Source organism: Liolophura sinensis, chromosome 7 (assembly GCF_032854445.1).
Source record: "Liolophura sinensis isolate JHLJ2023 chromosome 7, CUHK_Ljap_v2, whole genome shotgun sequence".
In the NCBI taxonomy this organism is placed as follows: Eukaryota; Metazoa; Mollusca; class Polyplacophora; order Chitonida; family Chitonidae; genus Liolophura; species Liolophura sinensis.
Genome location: NC_088301.1, coordinates 32,573,134 through 32,600,213, shown reverse-complemented (window position 1 = coordinate 32,600,213; position 27,080 = coordinate 32,573,134). Strand labels below are relative to the sequence as shown.

The window sequence follows — 27,080 nt, the reverse complement described above, 5'->3', positions numbered from 1 at the left end:
TTGAGAGAGACGCTCAAATTTTCACTTTACAGCAATCTGCAACACTTAATAGTCTTGGAAAATAATTTCAAGTCCCCTCCAAAGATCAGTAACGGATCAGACTGACAGATCGCTAAGGTAACACCAAAACACCGTTTTTCTCCTACCCGCTACCGGTGGAGTAAAAAGGGTGCATTACGTGGAGGTACATATAAACAGCCGTACACAACGTCACGTTCGAGACTTAGAAATGAACTCTTTACATTAAAGATGGTCTAAGGTGGTTTCTGATGACAGGGGTAAACCATTTAGACACTGACAGACGTATAAACACACACGGTCAGATTGCACAGCCGGCACACAAAGCGCAACATAGTCAGTTAAAAATTCAGACAGTACGACTTCGGAATGTTTACACAAGATTTCAACAAAGCCTAGAACCTTGAAACCCAATGTACTTAATAAAGTCAGAGTCATTAAACTTAGATTTCAACTCTTCAATGTTCCCGAACAAGAACGATAATTCATCCTTACGCTCATTGTCCTATTCCTGTTCCGGCTCCACGTGGTTGACCTCATTTGCTTCGACGCCATGTCGCATAGCCAATGTTCTCAACCCAGACGTACATCGTTGCGTACCCTCTCCCCTCGCCCTCGAGTCACCATTATTTTGCTTTGTTTTATTCTCAAGTTATCAGTACAGCTATAACATTCCGGGTTCAATGAGTATAAAGTCGCCAAGGCAACACACATACAGATATACCGCACATCATATAACCCTATCTGCCAGTTAAGATTTTACAATAGGCAAATAGCCTGTATATGTGGAGAAATACGGCGTTAGGATATTCCCCACTTTCATGTTTGGGGTTGTAAATGCATCCGATGCACACGTATAGACTAAGACCAACTGAATACCGGTAATACTGAGGGATTAGTTGGTGAAAAAATCTATGAAAGTATAGGTCATATAATACATGTATTTATAAGTCAAACAGGCATTTCACTATATGTCGGATGCCATGGCTGGTCTACACACCGACGACAGAATAGGCCTATATCAGTTCAACAAGTCAACGGTCTACTGCTATTTGTCGGCAACAAACCGACAGTATAACAGCCCTATATATGCCACTGCCAAAGCAATAATAATTTAAGTTGACTACACGTAATTGCCATGGTAACATACATGAATGTGTTTAAGATGTTTTACGAAGTCTCATTCTTAACTGGCTGCTCCATCACACCGACTAACTCCTCAATAAAGTTACAGCTAAATTAATATAGCCTAGTTGACTTTTTAACTTTTAAAAAACACATTTAAAATGAAACAAGATCAGTCCTCTTCGAAAACACACCATGAAAGCGAAACAAGTCGGTGGCTAGTGAATAAACTTTAAACCAATCAGAGAGCGCGTTATAGAACGCCTAGGCTGGGCTTCCGGTTCGGGAATTTGTAGCAGGCGACAACATGGAGGATCACATATGTAGGCGGAACTGTTTTGTGTTGACGTGTTGTAAATAAAGAGGCATATTTATGTGGATGTGAGGAAAGCAAGAACGAAATACAAAATGAACTCTGATGTAGAATACTACATCAAACATAACTATACATGGGCAAAACTTCCTGCCAACATCAAGCAGGTAAGCGAGTATCACTATAGGCTGTCAAATTTTGGCAACAACAACATTTCCTGAATATGCGAATTTGAGTATTTGCAAACAGCCACAAATGCTAGTGCACAAAATCCTACCCTGCAGATTGCAATGGACCGTCACATGATGATTATTGACCATTATAAATTAGACACAGTGTGCCGTCAGCATGCACTCTCTTTGCCCATCAGTGATAGTCTGTTTGCTATTTTAGAATTCCGACATTCATCGTAACTACGGACCCCTCTGTCAAATTAGTAGCCCGCTTATGCCATGCTATATACCCTATACCCTTAACCTTATAAAAAATTAAAGGTTGGTCACCAAATAAAACAGTACTACCCAATTTCGATACACATCTCTACTGTAGTTCATTTTGATGGACTGGGTGTACTATTTTAAGATGCTGACATTCATTATAACACTGAGTTCATCTACGCCTCCCAAACAAATCGTCACACACCTGAGAACTTCAACTCCATGGGGCTGAGTTCAGTGATTTCCTGCACCCAAGCTTACCTGCACAAAAAACACATGTTCTTTTTTATGCCTTTTTGGGTTGAATTACGAAGATTAAAGTTGTTCTTGGAGACGGCAGTGGAAATATAACAGTTTTCTCAAGGATTTCAATGCCAAAACTCAGTTGCAATTAACCCAGAAGTAGGTCCCGTGACACATCAAAATGGCTGTCTACGGCAATGCACTCGGTTCCACCGCAGTCATTGTGACAGCAAGGCAGCAAATGAAAATCGTTTGGATTGGTGTGGAAAGTAAATTAAGGGGATGGTATTAGAGAGTCCAGTGGAAAATTTTATATGAATGCATAGAGGAAGTGAGTTTGGTTGCCCTAAGTTGGAAGGTGATGCAAGTTTGAAAAATATGTCATGGCACACTGCAGATTTTACTGATAGAAATTAAATGCCATTATTAGTCACTTAGTTCAGACGAAAAGTTGACCATATGCTGGATTCTACATGTCTTAGTTTTAACAATAATATCGTAAAATGTGTAAGTATAATCATACATGTATATTCTGGTAGAAGATGACTACAATTTGAGGTGACTATGGAACAAACTGAAGGTCATTTTGGGTAGATTGATTTTGGTGTGAAGTGAATTGAAACACACTGATTAACAATTCTGGTTTTTAGTTGTATGTAAAGCTTACTGCCCTGTATAGTGTAAGATTCATCCTTTAATCACAGATGCTCTAAGAATCGTGGATCTCTGATGTAGACTTGACAATAGTTTTAAAAATTGAGAGCTGATTATACATAAAATCAACATATGCGTATACTGTTTGAAGGTATCATGATTGTCTTTTAATATTGTCAGGTTGTGGGAAATGCTCAGAGGGAATATGAAAAGGCCATACTACTGTTCAGTGTCAAAAACCAGCTAAGGTACAAGGGGAATCTTGGTAAGTTGTATCAATATGTCCTTCATCCAGTGTAATTTTATTTTCTACTTGACAAAGTCACCTCAGACACAGGTAATGTCCTGCTGACAGTTTCAGAGTACACTATCTTCAGTCAAATGAAATCATTTAGGCGCTATTTTCTGCTCTAGCACCCCTCCAAAAGGAAGAAACACATGGAAAAGAAAATGAAAGTGCAAGATGAAAACACATATAGAAATTAAACCTTAATGGCCAAGCAGCCTAATGGCTTCTCCCAGAAATCCACTTATCCAAATATGTTGCAGGCTCCAATCCAGTTTTAGGCTAAAGCTTTTAAACAGGAGTTTTGTCATGTGCCTGGGAATGTCTTTGGTTTTCCCAGAGTTCTGCTCGGTTTCCTCCAATGCTGTCGTATAAGTGAAATATTCTTGAGTGTCATATGCTTATCCTATTAAACTTAAACAAGTTAATGGGTTTTATTGTGTGATCCTTGTAATGTAAGATTGAGTTGTTTCAGTTGTTTTCTTTGAAGACAAGTTGATATGGTATGCTCATGATTGCTTCCTGTTCTCTCATACATAGGAAGCCTGTCAGCAACCTGCAGACGGTTGTGGGTTCCCTTCTGGGCTCTGCCCGGTTTCCTCCCACCATAACGTTGGCTGCCTTCATATTACGGAAATATCCTTGAATGCAGTGTAAACACAGCAAGTAAACAAGTAAAATATGTTTATGCTTCCAGTGAAGACAGTAAGGAAGGATGAACGTCGGTATTATGAGGAGTTGCTGCAATACAGCCAAGATCACCTGATGCTGTACCCATACCACCTGTCAGACGTGATTGTCAAGGGCCTCAGGGTGACGCCCTTCTCCTACTATATCAGCATCATGTCAGACATAATGACCCAGGAGAAGAGCTATGACTCCTTACCCAATTTCACAGCAGCTGACTGTAAGTTCAAAGCATCTCCCCAGAAACTAGAAAATTTCAATAATTTGATGAATTAGATTGCACCTGGTTAAATTGTAATTCGTCAGGGATGTATGGTAGAGACAGGACTCTTACTGGCTTATTAAGCTTTGATGTCTGTCTCCCACAGCTTACCTTCTCCTTTACTGATGAGCTCTCAGGCTTAAATTCTGTTCTTATTACTTCACGTACTGTTTAAGGCAGTAGATTTTTATGGTAATGGGCAAAGGTTTTACTTGGCCTTTACAGGTTTCCTCCACCGATAAATGAAGATTTTATTGTTAAACACCAATAAAGTAAATAACTGAATAAATGTAATACATGTTCAACAATAATAGTTAGGTGTGTACATGTTGGTTTCTCCATATCAGTGTTTTATCTGTCAAGCTGAGGAGGGTTTTAATGCATTCAAAGTCCTACAGAAAGCATGCGTAATCAACTGGAAAGGTGTGAAAGTTCTTTGGGGGAAGCTACCTATTAGCTTGCTTATTATCTTGGCAAGGGAATGAGTGAATATCGTTTGAGTTTTCTACTGATACAAACATGTCTGAATGACTAAAATTATGTCCCCCTTGTGCAAATATTGGCTTACTGAAGTGGTTTTGTTCTCTTTTTTTTTTATCGAATATTTTATCAAACTTCGAAAATATTTTGTAAAAAAATTAAAAACTTCTTTTAATTGTGAAATATCTTGACAAGGTGCTCTGTTTATTTGTTTAAATGCAATAAATTGCTGTTGTATATGTAAATCAGAAAGAAAGTTTTGGTATGCTCTTTCAAATCTTATTACTTGATGTGAAAACTAAGGATTGAGTACTTGCATGTACAGTTAAATTACTGGCAAAATAGTGCTGTACTTCAGGTGTTAGGTGAACAAATCCACATCTTCATTGATTGTTATCTGTTATGACAGGCTTACGTCTGCTGGGCATAGGAAGGAATCAGTACATTGACCTGATGAATCAGTGTCGTTCCTCAAAGGTTTGTATAATCTCAAGCCAAATCAGTTTTAATTGTTAATTTATAGGCAGAGTAAATCTATTTTCTGTGTCGGAGAAGCGTATAAAAATAAGTATTAGACTTGAAAATCCTCTAATTTCTGGATAATGTAGATTTCTTAATTTCAATTCTACTTCTTTAAACAGAAATTCTTCCGTAAGAAACCGGTGAAGGAATTACTTCCAACCCAACCTGTAGAGTCTGTGAGCATTGACAGCTGGTGGCTTGTCAACATAGGGTATATCACAGAAGATGACATCAAGGTGAGAGTATGGCACCAGATTCTGAAATTCATGTTATGAATTGTATTTTTGCTATTTTATTATTTGTAAAATTTATTTATACTTTGCTCTCTTTCAATTTGCAAATGTACATGTTCCTTATGACAATAATGTTTGTTCATGATATGGTTTGTTCACATTCACTAAGGGAGATAATACATAACTGAATACAATGTTGTGGGTGAAAAAAGCTTCATTGACACCAAAAGTGATACATAAACCCCAAAACATAATCCAAACATTTAGCCACATTTAAATCAGTGAAAGTGAGTAAAGGTAGTCTAAATTAATATTTTCACTTGTCTTGTCAATATCCCTTACTTGGTTTTCTTAAAGTTTTCACTTGCACTGATATTGATTTAGGCACAAGTTTTCTCTATGTTATGATTACTTAAAAAAAGATTCCTCACTGGCTGTGATGGTTAATGGACTGACTCATTGTGAGTGTTAGGTCCTTGATCCTTGGGGTTTGAATGCAGCTCTGGCTGTTTTGGCTGTAAGGTTTATCAAGTACCTGGCAATGCTTCTGTGGTTTACTCCGATTTCCTTCAACAGTAAAGCTGACCATGGTCTTGTAGGTAAAAATTATTGAAACACCAATGAAAAAAATGAATAAATATAATCTGTTATTTTTCAGATGTGTATGATAATTGAGAAAAGTGTCATTGATGTCATCATAGACAGTGGAACACAGACAGCTGGTGATCTGGATTACAGGGTTCTCCACAGTGAGTTGCCTCCCTTTAACTCAAAACATTGTTGTATAAACACTTATCTGAGATATACATTTGCATGTCCCATGATTGTATAAAGCTCTCTTCAGTAGAATTTGATTATGTTTGAATCAGCATCCCACTTAAACTGTGTAAATGTAAGTTCTGTTTGTGGACAGCTCTGAATGTATTTTACGCATTAGAAGGAATAACGCATATTCCAAGGCAAAAGCTTCTCATAACATTTGCATGATGTTTTATTATTTGAAGAGAAAATATTTAAAACATTGTGTGCCATATATGTTCTGGTCCTGCTTTTACACTTTGTCACAGGACATGCAATGAACTCTGCCTAGGTTTTATAAGGCATTAATGATCGATTGAAAACGTCTGTGGTACTGGCCAAATCCAGCTAGTTTTCTTCGTAAACTTACGAACTTTCATGACCAACCAAATCTGGCAACACCGGCCTTTCAAGATAAATTTGATTGTATTCAGTTGAGAACCTCGTATCTCTATGAAATTCCATATTGTGTAATTTTGAATATAAGTGCCATTTCATTTATGGTGTCCAGAATCATGGTGCATTATTATTGTGGTTACACAGGAGAATATGTGACATATTGATCAGTAGGAATTCTGTGTACATTCCTTTGTTTTGCTGTTGTTCAGGTTTGTACAGGAAAGGTCTGGTCTACTTGGACGTCCCAGTCTCAGATGATGATTGCATAATAGGTAAATAAAAAGTCTTTATGTATACAGATGTTAATAGGGGCCTCTGTGGCCTAGTCTTTAGCTTGTTATCACAGCACAATGACCTAAGGGCCTCTAACCAATGTTTTCGCTGTGAGTTCAAGTCCAGCTTCCTCACCAGTCGTACATGAGAAAGTCTGACAGCAACCTGCCAATGGTTGTGGGTTTACCCCACAGTGTGGAAATGCAGAGTCATGAGTATGGCATTAGATCTCATAAAATGAAATAAATTAATAAATCAAAAAAGTGAAATGAGCTTGTTCATATGTTTGGTAAACATTCTTACCCATGTTTTGATTAGTACTCAATTGTATTTTGTAGTAAATCAGGATAAAAATGTGGGAATATGTATTAATACATTTATTTCTGATGTATTTCTTGCTTTGTGACTTGTATGACTTGTATAATGTTGATCTGTAATTTCAGTTCCTCCACTGGAAGGCTTTGTAATGAACAGAGTACTGGGAGATTACTTTGAAACATTATTGTACAAAATATTTGTGTCCATTGATGAACACACTCCAGTCAGTGAGGTATGTATGAACAGATTTTGGACATACATGTAGCTGTATTGTCTCTGTAAGTCCTGGCTATATTTTAAAACAAAACAGTAAATTTTTAGATCTAAACATTGGCTGAAGATAAAGTGTTGCTATTTGATTTAGTGTGTTAAGAAGTTCCACCTGTAGTATTACATACAAATGTTGCTGTCACATGATTTTATCAAGGTGAATAGGTTTGATGTCATCTCTGTACCATGTCTGTGAAGGTCTAAACCATCCCTGTAGAGTGCAACAGTGAATGATTGAGAATTGATTTATATCGGGTTTGGAAAAAAGGACCTACCAGCCAAGGGCCATTTCATCACAAGCACTAAATTTAGACTGGTTTGAATGATGCTTCAGTAACACTCAGTGTTTTGAGAATAATACAGAAATGTATGTGTACCTTGTCCATGATTGTAAAAGGCTGTGAAATATAGTAGATTTATCGTCAAGCCGATGAAAAGGAGATGGAAATGTATTTACTCTGTGTAACTACATGTATACTTGAAACAGACAAGTCTTGGGCCTCTACTTTTAGCATTTTAAGTCATGAGTTCCCCCAACTGATTTCACTGATGAGAAATGAGAATCAAATTTGGTGTATTTTATTTATTTATTTATTTCTTTGATTGGTGTTTTATCAAGAATATTTCACTTATAAGACAGCGGCCAGCATTATGATGGGAGGAAAACCAAGGGAAACCCACGACCATCCGCAGGTTGCTAGCGGACCTTTCCAAATATGCTAGCACGCTAACCAACTGAGCCATGGAGGCCCCCAATTTGGTATATTTGGTGCTATTAATACATGGTTACCGATATTCATTTGCAGCAGAATGGGACGCTTGCTAAACAATGTAACTGCATATGACACTGTTTTATTTTCAGCTGGCAACTGTTCTTGAAATTGACCTACAACTAGTCAAGGTAAAATTTTCATATATGCATGGACATTTTCTACATTGCATGCTTCCCATTGTTTTCATCACTTTCCTTTTATGATAGCAATTGTTACCCAAAGCAGTAAGGTAATGTGGATATTACAGAAAAAATGTTGCGAAGCAAAGATAACTAAAATGAAGTATATATCAGATGAAAGACCATTAAACTTTTGGTGGTTTGTAGTGACCCAGACCATATCAGTGACATAATATCCATAATTTTTGCTCGAAGTAGTTCGTTCCAGTGTCCATTCTGCAAATGCATTCAAAGATCTATATGTATATGCATTATGTACATATATATGTCTATATGTAAATGTATTCAGAACAGTATAATCTAGAAGTCTGTTTGTGTAAAGTGGCAATACCCTGATGTGGCGTCACTGGTCCCAGTATGGTCAGAAAAGACCACAGTAGAATATATAGGTTCAAATGTATTTTAATAGGTAGAAAAAATTCTTAAAAAATATATTTTTATGGCCTCAGTCAGGGAACTTTCAAGAACTCCCGAAAGTTCTGTTCTTAGAGCCTTAGTTAAAATAGGATTGTTTAGGTTGCAATTCAACATAGAATCAGATTACTTGCCTACCACTAAGATAACAAACACATTTCTCTCTTCCTGTGGGTAGAAATCCGTTTATATCAAATGGAGAGTTTCTTTTCACTTGCCCGAGGCGAGTGGTTTTCTGCAGACACTGAGGTATCCTCCACCCATGAAACTGAGTGTCATTTTATAATTGAAATATTGTCATATTGAAACAAGTCAGTCAGAGATTTTGAGGCAGTGGTGAAGATTCTTTTATGATGAAGTCATTAATGCTTACCAAAATGTCTTCACCTTGAATGGAGATAGTCAATGACCATTTTCTGTTATATAGAATATATTATATAATCTTACTGCTGTCTAATTTTATTATCCTACGACTGAGTGTCATTTTATAATTGAAATATTGTCATATTGAAACAAGTCAGTCAGAGAATTTGAGGCAGTGGTGAAGATTCTTTTATGATGAAGTCATTAATGCTTACCAAAATGTCTTCACCTTGAATGGAGATAGTCAATGACCATTTTCTGTTATATAGAATATATTATATAATCTTACTGCTGTCTAATTTTATTATCCTACGACTTTGTAGAATACTGTTATCTGTGTTTGTTTAAATTTACCCAGAATGCTGTTTCGATGTTCTGCCGCTTGGGATTTGCCAAAAAGAAACAAGTGGAGTCAGCTCAGGAAGATCTTCACCCTTCATGGAAAGGTGCTCAGTCATCAGCCAAAAAGTAAGACTGAAAAATCTTTAAAACTTACCAAAGTAAGTAACTTCAAATTTATCAACTTCCTCTAGTCTTACAGGAAAAGTATTGTTTTTTTTTTTTTGTTTTTTTTTAACCTACAGTATTTAAGATTCTCTTTTGAATCATGGTATAACAAAGTAAGCTGTATATTTGTCTGGATTTACTACATTATGTGTTGATGATGTTATAATAGTGGTTAGTTTGCCTTCTGCACGTGGAGTATATAACAAGACCCACAAACAAAAACAAATATAAACCGTACACCCTTTCATCTTGGAGGAAACTTTCTTGGCCATATGTAACTGAAAACTAAAAAATGAGTGCAGAAATACAGTACAGCTCAGGCTAAAAGTCAAAGCCAGGCAGGAGGTTAGTGCGATCCTAGAGGTCCTTTAGAGAGTTTGTAGATAGTTTGTAGAGGGTTTGTAGGGCACCTGTGCAGAGGCCCTCCTGCCGAGTCAGTGATCTGTCCACTTTGACTGATCACACACACATGGGTGAACTTTGATATGCCTACGCGCAAGCTGTGGAAAGTTAACAACAGAAAATCTAGTTCTTTGTTTGAATGATTTAAAAGTATTTTTGAAAGAATGACACCATACATGAAACTGAAGTAAAATATATGATGTATATCTTTTTGATGGTGAAGTGGCAGTCTTCTGTTAAAGTAGTGATTTATGACGGAATCCGTGCGAGATTCGTAGTGGATCACCTCGACTACTAAAACTAGCTCATTCTTCATCTCTCCTAAAAAGTGGACAAACAAAGCTATCTTTCGTTTCTTTCGTAGAAGGTTTTCCTTGTTGTGTCACTTACCAGCGAAAAAATATCTTCCACTCAGTAATTTACAAGACTAAATTGACACTTTCACGCCGACATGCCGAGCAACAACAACAACAGTGCGGTGTTACAGCACTAATTTCATGTGCGAATAGTGGTAATAAATGAAAACACCATAAATGACAAATCAGATTTTGTCTATATAAGTTATATGGAGAATTTGTAGTACGTATCAAACCATGTAGGAAAAGCACCCACACAACAAACACATGAAGGAGAAAAAAAATGATTCGTTTGAAAGGTTTTTTTCACAGAAAAAGAAATAGGCTAATTTTCCATTTGCATCAGTACTCTGTATTTGAATGTTTTGCTTACGAGGCACACTGTACCTTAAATATTTCCTTTTACTGACTCGCATTAACTAGAAAATGCCTTCATGGGAGTAATTTCGCTCTGTTAATTTATGTTTAACAATACATTATTTGAACGAACACTCAGATGAAATTGCATATCAAATTTAATTGTGAACTTGAATAAAAGTTGAAGCAAACTGTATGTGAATAGCTTATAGGTGTATCAATAACATATGTTTGTGAGTTGGTTTTTTTGGGGTTTGGACAGTAATGTTTTGGTGTATACTATATTTGTGTAAAATATCATGGATGTTAATAGCAACAGCAAAGTGGATTGTTGTAGGCTTAATTAAAATACTCTAAAGCTTCGCGCAAAGGCCTGGATGAATAACTCATGAAGTCTTAGTGTCCACATTTTGCCAAGATTGAAGAACAGTAGGCATGTGGTACTGGAGTAAGTAAATAATACTTACAAGTGTCAGACTTTATCAACTGACACAGACTGTATGGTTTTGAAAATCTTAAACAATAGAAATGAGTGAGTGAGTGCTTGGGGTTTAACATTGTAATGAACAATTTTTCAGTCGTATGACGACGAAGGAATCCTTAGAGTGCATGTAATGTACCTCCTTGCTGCAGGATGGATTTCAGCACTCTTTTATCTAGTGCTGCTTCACTGAGGTGCCGTACTGAAGGCAAGTAAGCCGCCCCGCCCCGAGCCATTATACTGATACAGGTCAACCAGTCATTGCACAATCCCCTTCATGTTGAATGCCAAGCGAGAAGTTATAACTTCCTTTTTTAACGTCTTAGGTGTGACTCGATGCAGGATTGACTCAGTAATTTACCGCCTCCTGAAGTGATACTCTACCATCTGTGCTATCTGGCTGGTGAATAGAAATGAGTTTATCTCTCAAAAACTGCTGTGGCTGAATTTACTGTTTCTTTGTAAATCCCTCTTCTCTACAACTTGTTGGGTGGCATTTTGGTTCGATTCTTACAGTAATATAAATACATAATGTTATTTAGATGTGACTTTTTTACAAATGCAATAAATGTTAAGACACAAGTGTGAAAGATCAAGCAAAGGCACGGCCACACGAGACTGCTGCCTGCCTGTGTTGGGGCAGTATTCTAGGCGAGAGGCACGCTTTATTGCATATGCTTTAGCCAAAAGGAATTCGTGTCAGTTTGTGAAGTTTATATGAAGATTTGTGTCTGCTGTACAGCTCTATATGGCATAACTTCAATGTAGGCCTGTATCAAAATTAGTACGCCAACCGTCGACACCAATCGGTGACTTCTATTGCATATTTTCTCCCTTAAATCACTTAATCAAGCAGATGAACTGATTTTATTTTGCTGAGATAGGTTACATATTGCTACATAAACTTTCCACTTTTCACAGTTAATATATGTTCACATAGCTGAATACACGAGGACTGCACCTTTGCTTGCAAACTAGCTAGTGTTAGTTATTAGACGGAATTTTATTCACACCTTTGACGATAATTCTATGCGTCCCAGCAGGTCACCAACACAGTTCACTAGAGGGTTTGTGTTGTGTCAGTAGAGCTTTATTCAGTATCTCGGAGTGCGATTTTGAGCGGTAAACAATTGACTTTTAGTCTGAGCTGTGCTGTACAAGTTTTCTCTCTGTCTTATTATACTTACTATTTTTATATTTCTGAAATCACAGAGGATAAATAATTGTGTATGAAATCTGGAGATGCATCTGTAACCGTCATGGTAATTCAGCATGCTTTCCTAGATGCAGACATGAGTGCTAAGAGATTCCAGGGAATCTCTGGTTTTACATAACTTATTTTGCTGGCTTTCCATGGCATCATATTTACAAGTAAAACAGTGTGTGAGACAAGTAAGTTTCTTCCATTCATTTGTACTGCGCAGACCATCAAGGACAAGTGAGGAGCACATGCTGATAGACTGGACAAGTACCACGCTGACAGAGATGTCCCTCCATGCTGAGACTAGCAGCACTTCACCAGAGACCAGCAGTGTGGAGGGGGTCATAGGTGAGTCTAATCATTATCATTGTTACATCTCATTGTGACTTACAACTCCTCCTCATTGTTACACCTCATCGTTGTTACACCTCATTATGACTTACAACTCATCCTCATTGTTACACCTCATCGTTGTTACACCTCATTGTGACTTACAATTCGTCCTCGTTATTACAACTCATTGTGACTATCACAGCTCACCTTCTTTGTTTCAACTCATTGTGACTTTCACAGCTCATTCTCATTGTTACACCTCATTGTGACTATAACAGCTCATCTTTGTTGTTACAACTCATTGTGACGATCACAGCTCATCCTCATTGTTAAACCTCATTGTATCACAGCTCATTCTCATTTTTACACCTCATTGTGACTGTCATAGCTCATCCTCATTGTTACACCTCATTGTGACTATCACAGCTCTCCTTTGTTGTTACACCTGATTGTGACTATCACAGCTCATCCTCATTGTTACACCTCATTGTGACTACCACAACTCATCCTCATTGTTACACCTCATTGTGACTATCAAAACTCATCCTCATTGTTACAACTCATTGTGATGATCACAGCTCATCCTCATTGTTACACCTCATTGTGACTATGAAAACTCATCCTCATTGTTACTACCACAACTCATCCCCATTGTTACACCTCATTGTGACTATCACAGCTCTCCTTTGTTGTTACACCTGATTGTGAGTATCACAGTTCATCCGCATTGTGACACCTCATTGTGAGTATCACAGCCCATCCTCATTGTGACTATCAAAACTCATCCTCATTGTTACACCTCATTTTTACTACCACAACTCATCCCCATTGTTACACCTCAGTGTGACTATCACAGCTCTCCTTTGTTGTTACACCTCATTGTGAGTATCACAGCTTATCCTCATTGTTACACCTCATTGTGAGTATCACAGCCCATCCTCATTGTTACGCCTCATTGTTACTACAACAACTCATCCTCATTGTTACACCTCATTGTGACTATTACTAGCACATCCCATCTGTTGTGTTTTTGCCTCCAACACTGCTGAAAACTCCAAACTGACGATTTTGAAACACTGTTTTGGAAATGACCCTTGCTTATAATATGGGGTGTTATCTCATAATGAAAAGTTATCACTTTGCTGTTGTAAGCTGCTGTGTATAAAACAGTGTATTCCTTAAAATGAATATAATGTCTGGAATAACAGTGTAAATATTTTTGACTTACCAGTATGTTTCTAAACATTTTCACATCTTCTTTAATGTTTTGTGTGATAAACTATTCCTGCAGAAATTTGAGTATTAGTTTTTGAGTAAATTTTTCATTACATAATCAAATGGTCAAAACTTGTATGTTAAAAACATTTAACTAATTAGAGGAAATTATATTAATTATTTTCAGCAGAGTCCAGCAGCTCTTCTAGTCAGATAGCAGCACCAGTGGCAGGCACAAAAAGAGTGGCGTTTCTCTTCGACTCCACACTCACAGCATTCCTCATGATGGGCAATTTGTCACCGGTAAACATACTCAGTCTGGCTGTTTGTATCACTAAGTATTGACAGCTTGTCTATTTTGAATGGATGCCATGGTATTGAATGAGAGTCTCGGGGATCACAGCATATTTTTACATCATAGAAAGCACTGTGCGAGAGTCACTTCTGTTCATCTGACTATCATGTGTTGATTTATTAATTTTTTAGATTGCTGTTTTATGCCGTACTCAAAAATATTTCACTTATAAGACCGCAGCCAGTATTATGGTGAGAGGAAACTGGGCAAGGCCCGGGAGGAAACCCACGACCATCCGTAGTTGGCTGACAGATCTGTCATGCATTGACTGCCTGTTGTACTTTGGTTTCATATTGAAATACCTTGGCAGTATTTAATATTAAATACTATAAATATTAAGTATCAGTTAGTGTGGACTCATTGAACATCACTTGTGTCTGGCTGACAATTCTGGATATCCCATCCCAGGGCATGCACTATCTGTATAATGTGTACAGAATGGTATTCCTGCCATGTCTAGCCTTGTTGTATAAGAAATATAGTCAGTGCTAGAGACAAATGTGAATGTGGATGTCCTATCAGAGTACTAGCCTTGAACAGTGTGGTTCAGTGACTTCAGATACAGCTTTGAAACCTCTCTTGTGGACATATTTTAATAGGATTTATCAGGTGCTGGGTTTGATGCAGTGGATAGTTCCTGACTGCCGTATGCAGTTTGTGGTCAAAAACTGTCATTTTTGTGGTCATTTCAGGGACTGAAGAGCCATGCAGTAACAATGTTTGAGGTGGGAAAACTCAGTGATGAGTCTTTAGACAGTTTTTTGGCAGAGTTGGAGAAGGTGAGTGTTGCAGTCGCATGTGTATCATTGCGTTCACTTTTAGATTTGACTAATGTTTAGAACAGTTAGGATTTGCCTGCGTACTGCTACAGTACACCCATGCTGGCTGATCAATGTAGACAAAACCTCAATTTAAACCAGTATTCTTTGAACAATGAGACCACAGGCTTGAATCCAATACTTGCTAGTTCTGCTGTGACTTAGTTTTATCAGGCTGGGTGCAGTGGTTTCCTTGGTTTCCTTCTGTCTGATGCTCTCCACACTTAGCCTTGGGAAGTTTGTCCTATCTTTCTAATGACAGTGGTATCCTCTGGGATCTGCTTGGTTCCTTTACCCTGTCACTTTGCTTTGGAAAGTTTATCCTGTGCCTTGTTAGATGGTGATATATAGCTGTTTCCTTGGGAATCTTTTTGGTTTCGTCCACCCTTCATCTTAGGCTGGGAAGTTTGCCCTATACGTGGCTATTTGCACTGGTTTTCTCTGGGATCTGTGCGATTCCTTCACCCTGAAACTTTGCTTCGAGAATTCGGAAAGTTTGTCCTATTCTCATTAGATGGTGTTATGCAGTGGTTTCCTCTGGGATCTGGTTTCCTCCCGCCTACATCTTACTTTTGTGAAGTTTGTCCTATACCTGGTTAGATGGTTATATGCAGTGGTTCCCTTGAGATCTGTGTGGTTCCGCCTGCGTCTTAGTCGTGGGAAGTTTTTCTTATACCTGGCTAATTCTAGTGGTTTCCGAACGGTTCCGTTTGGTTTCGTCCTAGAAACATGATCTAGGCCTTATATATAAGTGAAAAGTTTTTGAATTTTGTATATAAAATTAGTACTAACAAGTACCATAATCAGGAATGTAATGTGTAAGGTTTTAAAACTCCAGGAGTATTTTAAATTGGTGCAAATGATGCCCACACTGTTTACTCTGATTGTCAGGTAGGTGATGATGCAGAGGGTGAGGCTCGCAGGTATTTTGATCATGCTATCACACTGAGGGACACCATCAGGTTTTTGCGTCACAACAAGAGCTTATGTCCTGACCCAGATCAGCTGACCGCGGGCCTGGCTATTGACCTGATTCGCTGTGAAAGTCTCCTCGGTTTGGACCCAGCCACGAGAGCCAGAGTGCTCAACAAAAACTATATGTATGTTCTTCACTTATGTCAACAAAATGGCCACAGTTGTTTAAGGCTTTGTCAAGGTTCAGACTTGTATTATTATACATAAATTGAGGTTCAATGAGCTCTAAAGGACTTATATGATGTTTTTTTTTTTGAAAATTTGAAAATTTTTTAAAAAATTTTGGATGCTTTTTTTCTTCATATTTCAACAGAATGGGCAAACACTCACACAAATGCAAAGGTGGATTGTGGACCTCAGGCTCCTTAGTTTTCTCCATCCATGGCACTTACTTGTCTTATACACTGTATTTCAGCATTTTCAAAGTGACACAGTTTGCTTGATTCCGACTGATTCATCCACTTTTTAGGGCCACTTAACAGGTTTTTTTTATCAAGTCAGTTAAGTGTTGGTATCATATGGATCAATCTAAGGCCTATGTGTGTTTCTTAAGGTGAAATACAGTAATGGAGAAAATCCAGTGAATGCCATTAAAAACACCAATTAGTCAAACAACTACAAAGAAGTCAATGAAAACCAATGTATGGCTGTAGCTATATGCCTTACTACAGTCAGTGACCAATGTGTACTTGAACAATTGGCCCCATTGTGAAAAAAACTTTATGGCAAATTGAATCTGATACACAAATACACCTCCATGTGTTCTTCCTCGGTCAGGCTGCTGGTATCCATGGCACCCCTCAGCAATGAGATTAGACCAGTTAGTAGCTGTACTCCCCAGCATATAGGACCAGCCATACCAGAGGTAAGGGCTGAATCCCCTAGTCTTCCTTGTGTTACCACATCTTATCACAGTAAGCATTTAATTTTATTAGTTCCTTTACGGTACCAGAAAAGAACATGACAGGTTTATCAACTCTTCTGTCAGTCTGCCTGTCGGATTGATCCTTAATCTGTTAAGAAAGTGAAGTAGAATTTGTTTGTGTTTCTTGCATTTTCCCTACTGAAAGATTACTGTATGTTACAGGTGAATTCAGTGTGGTTTAAACTGTACATTTACCACCTGACTGGAAATGGTCCTCCCTCAGTGTTGCTTGTAAAAGGCACCAAACTGCGAAAGTTACCCAAAGTACTGCAGGTATTGTCTTAGAACTTGTATATTCATGGTGACTAGAGGCCCTCTGTGGGTGATAGGGCTATCACGCCAGCGCGGCGCAATGACTCAGGAGCCTCTCACCATTGCGGTCGTTTTGAATTCATGCTGGCTTCCTCTCTGGCCATACATGGGAAGGTCTGTCAGCAACCTGCGGATGGTTGTGTGTTTTCCCGGAGCTCTGCCAAGTTTTCTCCCACCACAATGCTTTACGCGTATGGCGTAAAACCTGAAAAAAATAAAATCAATGTAAAGGTATCATTCTCACTTCAGAATAGTTGCCCTTGGCCCAGGAGGATCACATGTTCAAATCCATCTCCTGTTGGTTCAGCTGTAGCTTTATGTCCGTATGTTTGTCATAATTCTACAGCCTTTTCGCGTGTTTGCAAGGTGATTATTCCAGCATATTCTGAAGGATTTATTCTGTGTAGACTGATAAAGTTATAATTTTTGTGAAGCCCTGAAATTGGTCAATCTAACCAATGTTGTTTTGTCTCGAAAATCAAATTAAGAATGTGCATAGATTGCACTGAAAGTTGTCTTTCATTTGGAAAAAGTTGAGGAACTAGGGTAGTCGCTGAACCATTCTTGGTGATCTTACATCCAATTCGTGTCCAGCTCATTATGCTGGCTTCCTCTCCAGTGATACATGGGAAAGTCTGTTGGTAACCTGGGGTCCCTCGAGCCAGTTTTTCTCCCACCATATAAATGAAATATTCTTGAGTATGGCGTAAGACACCAATCAGATAAATACAAGCTACCTGTATGAATTTTTCAAACATCTGGTAAAATAAGCTTCCCTGTGGTGATACTATTGAATGAAAAGTTGGGTATTCATGAAAATCAAGTATCTTATTCATCGATGTATCACTGTATTAGGAATGACCTTTTTCTTTGAAGCACTTTACTTGGATTGGCCGAGTGCCAAGAATGACAAAAGTTTGCTTGTTCAAATCTAGTCACTGCTGACTTGACTACGACTTTTTAAGTCGACATTTTTTCAGGTAGTTGGTTATGCCAATTGTTTACTCTAGGTAATCTGGCTCCTTCACCCAAAATTAATTAAAATTTTCTGAAGAACACCTTGCGTTTAATGTCTATCAATTCTACATCACTCTGTTAGCTAAAGTGACATATCATTTTATACTTGGTGACTAAAGATGTGATTCAGCCTGGCAGCAACCTGCGGATGGTTGTGGGTTTCCCCCCGGGCTCTGCTCAGTTTCCTTCCACCATAATATCTGGCAGTCGTCGTATAAGTGAAATATTCTTGAGTAGGGCGTAAAACACCAATCAAATAAATAAATAAATATGTGATTCCTGTGTTTAATCCTACCTTATTGTTGCATATCAGAATTATTCACCTTGGATAGTTGTTGCATGTCACTATCAATGTTTCCTGATTTGGGGATGGAACAAGTTCTTTGGAACCAAAAGCTGAATATATATATATATATATATATATATGTATATGTATATGTATACTTCTGTCAGGTTTTAAATATATGGTGAATAAAATGAAATGAACACCAATTAAATAAATGCTGTGTATGTTCTGAGGACTGTGACCGTCTACTGGTGACAACATGGGGCCATGATCCAGGTGTGATAGCCACCTCTAACATCATGTTAACATTGAATGATGCCCTGACACACTCAGCTGTTTTAATACAGGTTAGTTGCCAGAAAATTGTCTTTCTATAACATATTGGTATTGCAAAACTATCTTTTTAAGCTTGGCGCCCACATGTTTTGATGTCTTGTTTTTGATGAATTGAAGTGAAAAAAGCTACAGTTCATGAGATGTACAACTGAAAACCATGTAAAAATACATGTACATGTTTGTCCACTAATTGTTAACAATTTTTCAAAGAAAGTTAAATGCATTCATGTGTTTGAATGATATGATGGGCTTTATTTACCATATAGCAGGGGTTGAGTTACTCTGACGTTGCAAACAAATTTCCCCACTATAATCACAGCATTTAATGGTGAAATAGCTCTTATAACCCAAAAGTTATAGATAATTTAAGTAATGTCCTCACTAATTTCACCGGTGATTGAACTTGTGAATTCAAACAATTGAATGCATTTATTCCATTAGAAAGAATCTAAAATAAGAGTAAAAATACTATATACTTATCAGCAGTTGTTAAGTGATTCTTACTTCAGTATTGAGCTGTTATTCATTTGATCTCATGTTATCCAATAACATGGATTGGAGTTGTTGTTTGTATGTGAGCAGGGTCACAATACCAATTAAAGAAACACAAATCCAACCGCTGCTAAGGATAAAAGTTGTTGTTTGTGTAAAAGCAGTGTCACAGTACTATTTAAAAAAAATTTAAACACAAATCCAACCGTCGAAGATAAAACTGAAGTTGTTTATGTGTGAGCAGGGTCATGGCTGCCATTCAGAGGACCAAACTGTGTTTGTACCATTCCCGCTGCAGAAGGACACAGGTATGTACTTTACTAAACCCCCTATAGCCCAGCCGATAAGCAACTGGTTCAAATTCGACAAAGTCCACCAACATGCACGTATCGTTTCTGTCAAAAAGTTTGAGAAAACTTTTCGATTGTGAGCTTCTGATTCAGATTCAATTTTTTTTGTGCATAGATAAAACCAACCTTGATATAGCTGGATGCTTTGAGTTGCAGAAATTGCCCACAATTGTCGACGATCAAAAACCTGTGTAGATCGACTAAAACCAATTGCTCTATTGAAGTCACAAGGTTCTGTGTCGGGCTTTAGGTATAAGGCAGCCTTAAAGAATTCTTTGGTGGATGAAACCCAACCCTATTTTTGTTCATATTACCAAAGATCAGTAGTTTACCCTCTGGTCTGCTTCATCCACAATACTGACTGCATCATGTCTGTGACAAATTCTGGGGTATGGTGTTGAATTACAAATAAACAGATAAAAAGTGTACTCCATTCCTTGATAAGGCCAACATGTTTGAAACTGATCAGGATACGAAGGTATAGGAAGTTGAGAATGGCTCAGTTCTTTTCTTATTTTATGATTTCTCCACGTCAGAAAAATCATAATTTTATACCTAAATATGATACATAAACTTGTCACTGGCTAGATCTGAGTTAACGCAAGGGTCTAGCCTGTTAAACTGGTATCCTTCTTTCAGAATCATTGTTACGTAATTTCAGTTGGAGTGAGAAAAGGTGTTCCTTAATATGTATTTAGTGACAAGCCACTATATGAATTGTCTACCAGATCCACATTTAGTAAGATGTGAGTCACTCTTGTCTACAACAGAAATAATTGTGAAATGATTTTATAACTATCAATCAGTCATCTTTATGGATAACTTTTTCTCTACATCTTAACCTCTTTTTTTTTTCTCCAGGTCCATTTTCAAGACATCATTTACATAATCATTCCGCAGTACAGAAACTTGCCTCTCTCCTTGACTTGAAACATACCTGTGGTTACATCACTCTGCTGAATCAGGGAAGGTATCACCCTTACTCTGGAGGGAGACAAGCTGAATATGATCCATTCATGGAGACTCCAAAACTCAGTGGGGGATCGTCTGTCAGTGCAAGCTCTGAAAACATTGACAAACCAACAAATGGCATAAAAGACTTAATGTCTGCAGAAATGCTGGCTTCTGAAATAGATTCTTTAGATCCTGCTACTGTGGAAAAGGAATCTCTCCAGGAAAGGGACAAATTGACATTAAATCTGGCAGAGACAGATGCTAAGGGTCCGTTAGCAGCTGATGGATTAGGAGAACAAGACTGGTGTCTGCTTGACTGCTTTTTTGGAGTTCCACTATTTGACTCTGATTTGAACAAGGAAGTCTGTCAGCGAATATCCTCAAACAGTCTGTGCACAAAAGAAAGGTAAAAGCATAAAACTGTGATGATTACAAAATTTATCCTTTTTCAGGACCATGCATGGTGATCGCAGTAGCTCACTGTCAGTATTGGTGTGGTCTGTTGAAATTCATCTTACAGGATATTGAAAGCTTTGATGGGTCACATGGAAGTGTGGTAAAGCCGACTGCTTGTACAGTTGTATTACTGAAGTGTTCTTGAACATGCCATCAGACCCCCAAGCAAATAAATGTAATGTGGAGAGTATATGACTTTGTTTGGATGATCTTTGAAGCAGAGTTGTTGATCAGCGGCATACTCGTGCTTGAGGCTGCGTTTCACAGCCAGTCTACCCTCCATTTTGTCCAGACATTTCACCCTTTTTAAATCTGACTGCCAGGATAATTTTACAATAATCCAGGGCTCTCAAGGTCAGTTTTAGTGGTGGCCCTCTAGGTAGCCAAGCCAAGTTTTTTAAAATTGCTTGAAAGAAAGTAGGACGAGAAAAAGAAGAATAACAAATACAACTCCAAAATGTAATTGACAGGTTTTAATTTTGGCAACCATAATGCTGGCCAGCGTCGTATAAGTGAAATATTCTTGAATATGCCGCAAAACGCCAATCAAATAAATAAACAATTTTGGCAACACAATAACAGAATCTTATAGCAGTATAAAACACTGTTAGCATCATACATATGACACATCATTATGGTATTATAATAACATTGCAAATGAAACAAGTTTAATCATAAATAAAATCAAAAATTTTAGTCTTGTAAGATTGTTTTAACTTCTGTAATTTCTGTATGTAAGTGATGTTTCTGCTTTGCCATTATCAGGAAATAATGAGTGTAACATAACTTCAGAAAAATTAAAAGATTGTACTGTAATATGCAGTGGAAAGTATTATTTCAGAATGACCATCTTATCAAATTTCAACAGTATAAGTTGATCGCCACAACTTAGCTCTTCTTGTTTGATCTCTATTTCTTTTAACTATAAACTAAGAAAATACAACATAGTAATGCATACATTTACCTTTTCAGAGAAGAAACTAATATATGTATTTTGATATTGTTTCCACAGCTTGCAAGATTTACTCCACTCCAGTCGGAAGTTGTCTTTACAACTCTTGAACTTCATTTCTCAGTACCAGGTAATCTATCATTTTTTTCAAATTTGGGGAAGAGGTAGGTAGTGTAGTGAAGGTGTATTAAGGTAACCTATTTTGTAAAAGGGTGATATTATAATTAATACCGATAATTGGAGGAAGAGCTCTCGGTGAGTGCATGGATTTGCCAGTACTGTACACTTGCTGGTTTATATCCTCTTGGCAACATCTTCAATGTTCCTCTATCTACATTTAAGTTCTCAGTGAGTGCCAAGCTTTGCCAATACTGTACAGTTTCTGAGTTTTCTCCTCTTGTCCCATTATCTTCTTGATTAAACATGTGTTAAAGTGCGAGGGAGTCAGGAAATGTTTAATGATGAGGTGATGTGTTTGAATCTAGATTCCACCTGTCCTGGGAGTTAGGAGGTGTGTCAGACAGGTGGTAAAGTGCGAGGGAGTCAGGAAATGTTTGATGATGAGGTGATGTGTTTGAATCTAGATTCCACCTGTCCTGGGAGTTAGGAGGTGTGTCAGACAGCTGGTAAAGTGTGAGGGAGTCAGGAAATGTTTGATGATGAGGTGATGTGTTTGAATCTAGATTCCACCTGTTCTGGGAGTTAGGAGGTGTGTCAGACAGCTGGTAAAGTGCGAGGGAGTCAGGAAATGTTTAATGATGAGGTGATGTGTTTGAATCTAGATTCCACCTGTTCTGGGAGTTAGGAGGTGTGTCAGACAGCTGGTAAAGTGCGAGGGAGTCAGGAAATGTTTGATGATGAGGTGATGTGTTTGAATCTAGATTCCACCTGTTCTGGGAGTTAGGAGGTGTGTCAGACACCTGTTAAAGTGCGGGGGAGTCAGGAAATGTTTGATGATGAGGTGATGTGTTTGAATCCAGATTCCACCTGCTCTGGGAGTTAGGAGGTGTGTCAGACACCTGTTAAAGTGTGAGGGAGTCAGGAAATGTTTGATGATGAGGTGATGTGTTTGAATCCAGATTCCACCTGTTCTGGGAGTTAGGAGGTGTGTCAGACAGCTGTTAAAGTGCGAGGGAGTCAGGAAATGTTTGATGATGAGGTGATGTGTTTGAATCTAGATTCCACCTGTTCTGGGAGTTAGGAGGTGTGTCAGACACCTGTTAAAGTGCGGGGGAGTCAGGAAATGTTTGATGATGAGGTGATGTGTTTGAATCTAGATTCCACCTGTTCTGGGAGTTAGGAGGTGTGTCAGACAGCTGTTAAAGTGCGAGGGAGTCAGGAAATGTTTGATGATGAGGTGATGTGTTTGAATCCAGATTCCACCTGTTCTGGGAGTTAGGAGGTGTGTCAGACACCTGTTAAAGTGCGAGGGAGTCAGGAAATGTTTAATGATGAGGTGATGTGTTTGAATCCAGATTCCACCTGTTCTGGGAGTTAGGAGGTGTGTCAGACACCTGTTAAAGTGCGAGGGAGTCAGGAAATGTTTGATGATGAGGTGATGTGTTTGAATCCAGATTCCACCTGTCCTGGGAGTTAGGAGGTGTGTCAGACAGCTGGTAAAGTGCGAGGGAGTCAGGAAATGTTTAATGATGAGGTGATGTGTTTGAATCCAGATTCCACCTGTCCTGGGAGTTAGGAGGTGTGTCAGACACCTGTTAAAGTGCGAGGGAGTCAGGAAATGTTTGATGATGAGGTGATGTGTTTGAATCCAGATTCCACCTGTCCTGGGAGTTAGGAGGTGTGTCAGACAGCTGGTAAAGTGCGAGGGAGTCAGGAAATGTTTGATGATGAGGTGATGTGTTTGAATCTAGATTCCACCTGTTCTGGGAGTTAGGAGGTGTGTCAGACAGCTGGTAAAGTGCGAGGGAGTCAGGAAATGTTTGATGATGAGGTGATGTGTTTGAATCTAGATTCCACCTGTCCTGGGAGTTAGGAGGTGTGTCAGACAGCTGTTAAAGTGCGAGGGAGTCAGGAAATGTTTGATGATGAGGTGATGTGTTTGAATCCAGATTCCACCTGTCCTGGGAGTTAGGAGGTGTGTCAGACACCTGTTAAAGTGCGAGGGAGTCAGGAAATGTTTAATGATGAGGTGATGTGTTTTGAATCTAGATTCCACCTGTTCTGGGAGTTAAGAGGTGTGTCAGACACCTGTTAAAGTGCGAGGGAGTCAGGAAATGTTTGATGATGAGGTGATGTGTTTGAATCCAGATTCCACCTGTCCTGGGAGTTAGGAGGTGTGTCAGACAGCTGTTAAAGTGCGAGGGAGTCAGGAAATGTTTAATGATGAGGTGATGTGTTTGAATCTAGATTCCACCTGTCCTGGGAGTTAGGAGGTGTGTCAGACACCTGTTAAAGTGCGAGGGAGTCAGGAAATGTTTAATGATGAGGTGATGTGTTTGAATCTAGATTCCACCTGTTCTGGGAGTTAGGAGGTGTGTCAGACAGCTGGTAAAGTGCGAGGGAGTCAGGAAATGTTTGATGATGAGGTGATGTGTTTGAATCTAGATTCCACCTGTTCTGGGAGTTAGGAGGTGTGTCAGACACCTGTTAAAGTGCGGGGAGTCAGGAAATGTTTGATGATGAGGTGATGTGTTTGAATCCAGATTCCACCTGCTCTGGGAGTTAGGAGGTGTGTCAGACACCTGTTAAAGTGCGAGGGAGTCAGGAAATGTTTAATGATGAGGTGATGTGTTTGAATCCAGATTCCACCTGCTCTGGGAGTTAGGAGGTGTGTCAGACACCTGGTAAAGTGCGAGGGAGTCAGGAAATGTTTGATGATGAGGTGATGTGTTTGAATCCAGATTCCACCTGTCCTGGGAGTTAGGAGGTGTGTCAGACAGCTGTTAAAGTGCGAGGGAGTCAGGAAATGTTTAATGATGAGGTGATGTGTTTGAATCTAGATTCCACCTGTTCTGGGAGTTAGGAGGTGTGTCAGACAGCTGTTAAAGTGCGAGGGAGTCAGGAAATGTTTAATGATGAGGTGATGTGTTTGAATCTAGATTCCACCTGTCCTGGGAGTTAGGAGGTGTGTCAGACACCTGTTAAAGTGCGAGGGAGTCAGGAAATGATTCAGCAGAATATTCATGCCTTAATTATCTCTTCTTTCTTCATCACTAACAGGATGTTCCGGGTCAAGCTGAGCCCTCAGTAGACAAATCTCTATCTGAAGACCTCTCTGAAGTCATCCCCTACCCCACACAAAACTTGGTATTTGCCAAGGGGAAACTTCAAAAGTGGAATGGCCAGTGATACTCCTCTCTTCAAGCTGTTGGTGGAATTTTAAAAAAAAAAATTTATTACCATTTTTTGTCAAGACAAATGACTCGGCGAAGAGGGCTTTGGAGCTGTGCATGTGAATTACAACAGTGACATGCAGAATAGACTGTTATTAGTATTCGTTTATGATGATGAAATGTATAAGGCTCTTATCTCTCATGTTAGACATATAGAAACAACCTCCTTTGCTCACCAGAACAGTGGCAACAAGTTGACTCTAGAGTGTCCAAAATTTTTTCAGTGGGGAGTCCCAAAACTTTTGTTTTTCATCTCACGTTCAACTGTATACATAGAGAAGTTCTGAGCTATGTTTGAAAACATCAAATTTGATTGGACAGATTCAACCTCCCTTCAGACAGCTGGGCTCATATTTATCAAACTAACTTGCTTCAAAAATTCAAACCCACTAGAATAATAATGTTTTGCTCTTGGAAGTTCTAAATTTGTACATTGATTCTTTACTGCAGAACTATGTACACGTACCAAACACAGTTTTTGTTCTTTCCTGTTGCCAGTATGACTTTTGAAACACTGCAGTCTTTGACTTAAGTCTTACATTGTTCGATTAGTAAGAGCCTGGCTCCAGGATCATAAAGCCATCTCAGACTGAAGTCAAAATTTCATATCACTCTTAAAGTGTTATTTCTTACGTAGTAAGGTAAAAAATATTGCTTGACAACGTAAATTCTGGGTAAGTTACTGTTCAACAAATGTCAGCTAAAATAAAGGATAGAAACATACCAAATTTAATGATTGAAATAATTTTGACTTAAGTCTAAGATTACTTCATGTTCCCAGGGCCTAGACTCCTTTGGTTAAGCTTGTACTCAGAATTAGTTAAAGTCAGTTCAGCCATCTTGTTTCAAACAGCAGGGTTATGTTCTACCGATATGCATGTACATTTTACATATTGGAGAACTCATTTGTAAACAAAACAGTCCAAAAGCTAGAGTTCAATTTGTGTTTCTTGTAATGTCACATTTTCTATATACATGTACAGTTCTTTATAAGGCAATATTATGACAGTTCATGTACAGTATTGAAACCTCAGAGAGAAAAGGCATTTTTCCTTGGCTACACATCTAGGATTTGTATTTAGGTGAGTTCCAGTGGCAAAATGCTAAAAAACACTGTAATTCTATAAGCCATTACAATGTACTAGTACAAGGTATTTAATAATCTAATGCTGGGATTGTAGGGTATCACAAGTTGCCCATTATGGCTGAGCCTGAATGGTTTGGCAAATGTACTTTTACTCCACACTCATGATTATGATTCACTATTAGCTTACTTATGCTTCATCATATGCCTTTACGCTCATAAACTTGTTAAACATTTAGAGAGCAATTATCTAAGCAATAGTTATTATTATCAATAGGTATTATTTATAGTTTGTTCAAATAAACCTCCCAGATATGAAACATGAACTACCTTGGCTCTGAAAATAATTGTTTTGAACTGAGCAGTAGAGTGCTTGGGTGTGAAGATTATCATCACTTCATAGATCGCTTCATTCAAAATACACTTATAGATCAACTCTTTTCTTGCAGTTTTAGTTTCTGTTATTTTTAAAAGTGGGCTGGTTCTTGGAGGAGGCTGATTTATCAAGTTTCTGAT

The 27,080-nt window shown here is 38.4% G+C and overlaps 1 protein-coding gene across 2 annotated transcripts; it reads left to right on the top strand.

Annotated features, from left to right (window-relative positions):
- Nucleotides 1–1,454: 1,454 nt before the first annotated feature.
- Nucleotides 1,455–25,627, top strand: LOC135471484 (protein FAM91A1-like). Of its 2 annotated transcripts, none has more exons than XM_064750740.1 (21): nucleotides 1,455–1,623; nucleotides 2,971–3,055; nucleotides 3,774–3,983; nucleotides 4,915–4,982; nucleotides 5,147–5,263; nucleotides 5,919–6,009; nucleotides 6,667–6,729; nucleotides 7,174–7,280; nucleotides 8,181–8,219; nucleotides 9,406–9,515; nucleotides 12,575–12,699; nucleotides 14,090–14,202; nucleotides 14,947–15,033; nucleotides 15,964–16,172; nucleotides 16,825–16,912; nucleotides 17,135–17,245; nucleotides 18,821–18,934; nucleotides 19,660–19,723; nucleotides 20,627–21,125; nucleotides 22,188–22,257; nucleotides 25,308–25,627. In XM_064750740.1, exons 1-21 carry the CDS (start codon nucleotides 1,552–1,554, stop codon nucleotides 25,434–25,436), a joined length of 2,571 nt encoding a protein of 856 aa, XP_064606810.1. In that variant the 5' UTR covers nucleotides 1,455–1,551; the 3' UTR covers nucleotides 25,437–25,627. The 2 variants fall into 2 exon arrangements, with proteins under 2 accessions (XP_064606810.1, XP_064606809.1); XM_064750739.1 differs by having other exon boundaries at nucleotides 14,087–14,202.
- Nucleotides 25,628–27,080: the final 1,453 nt, after the last annotated feature.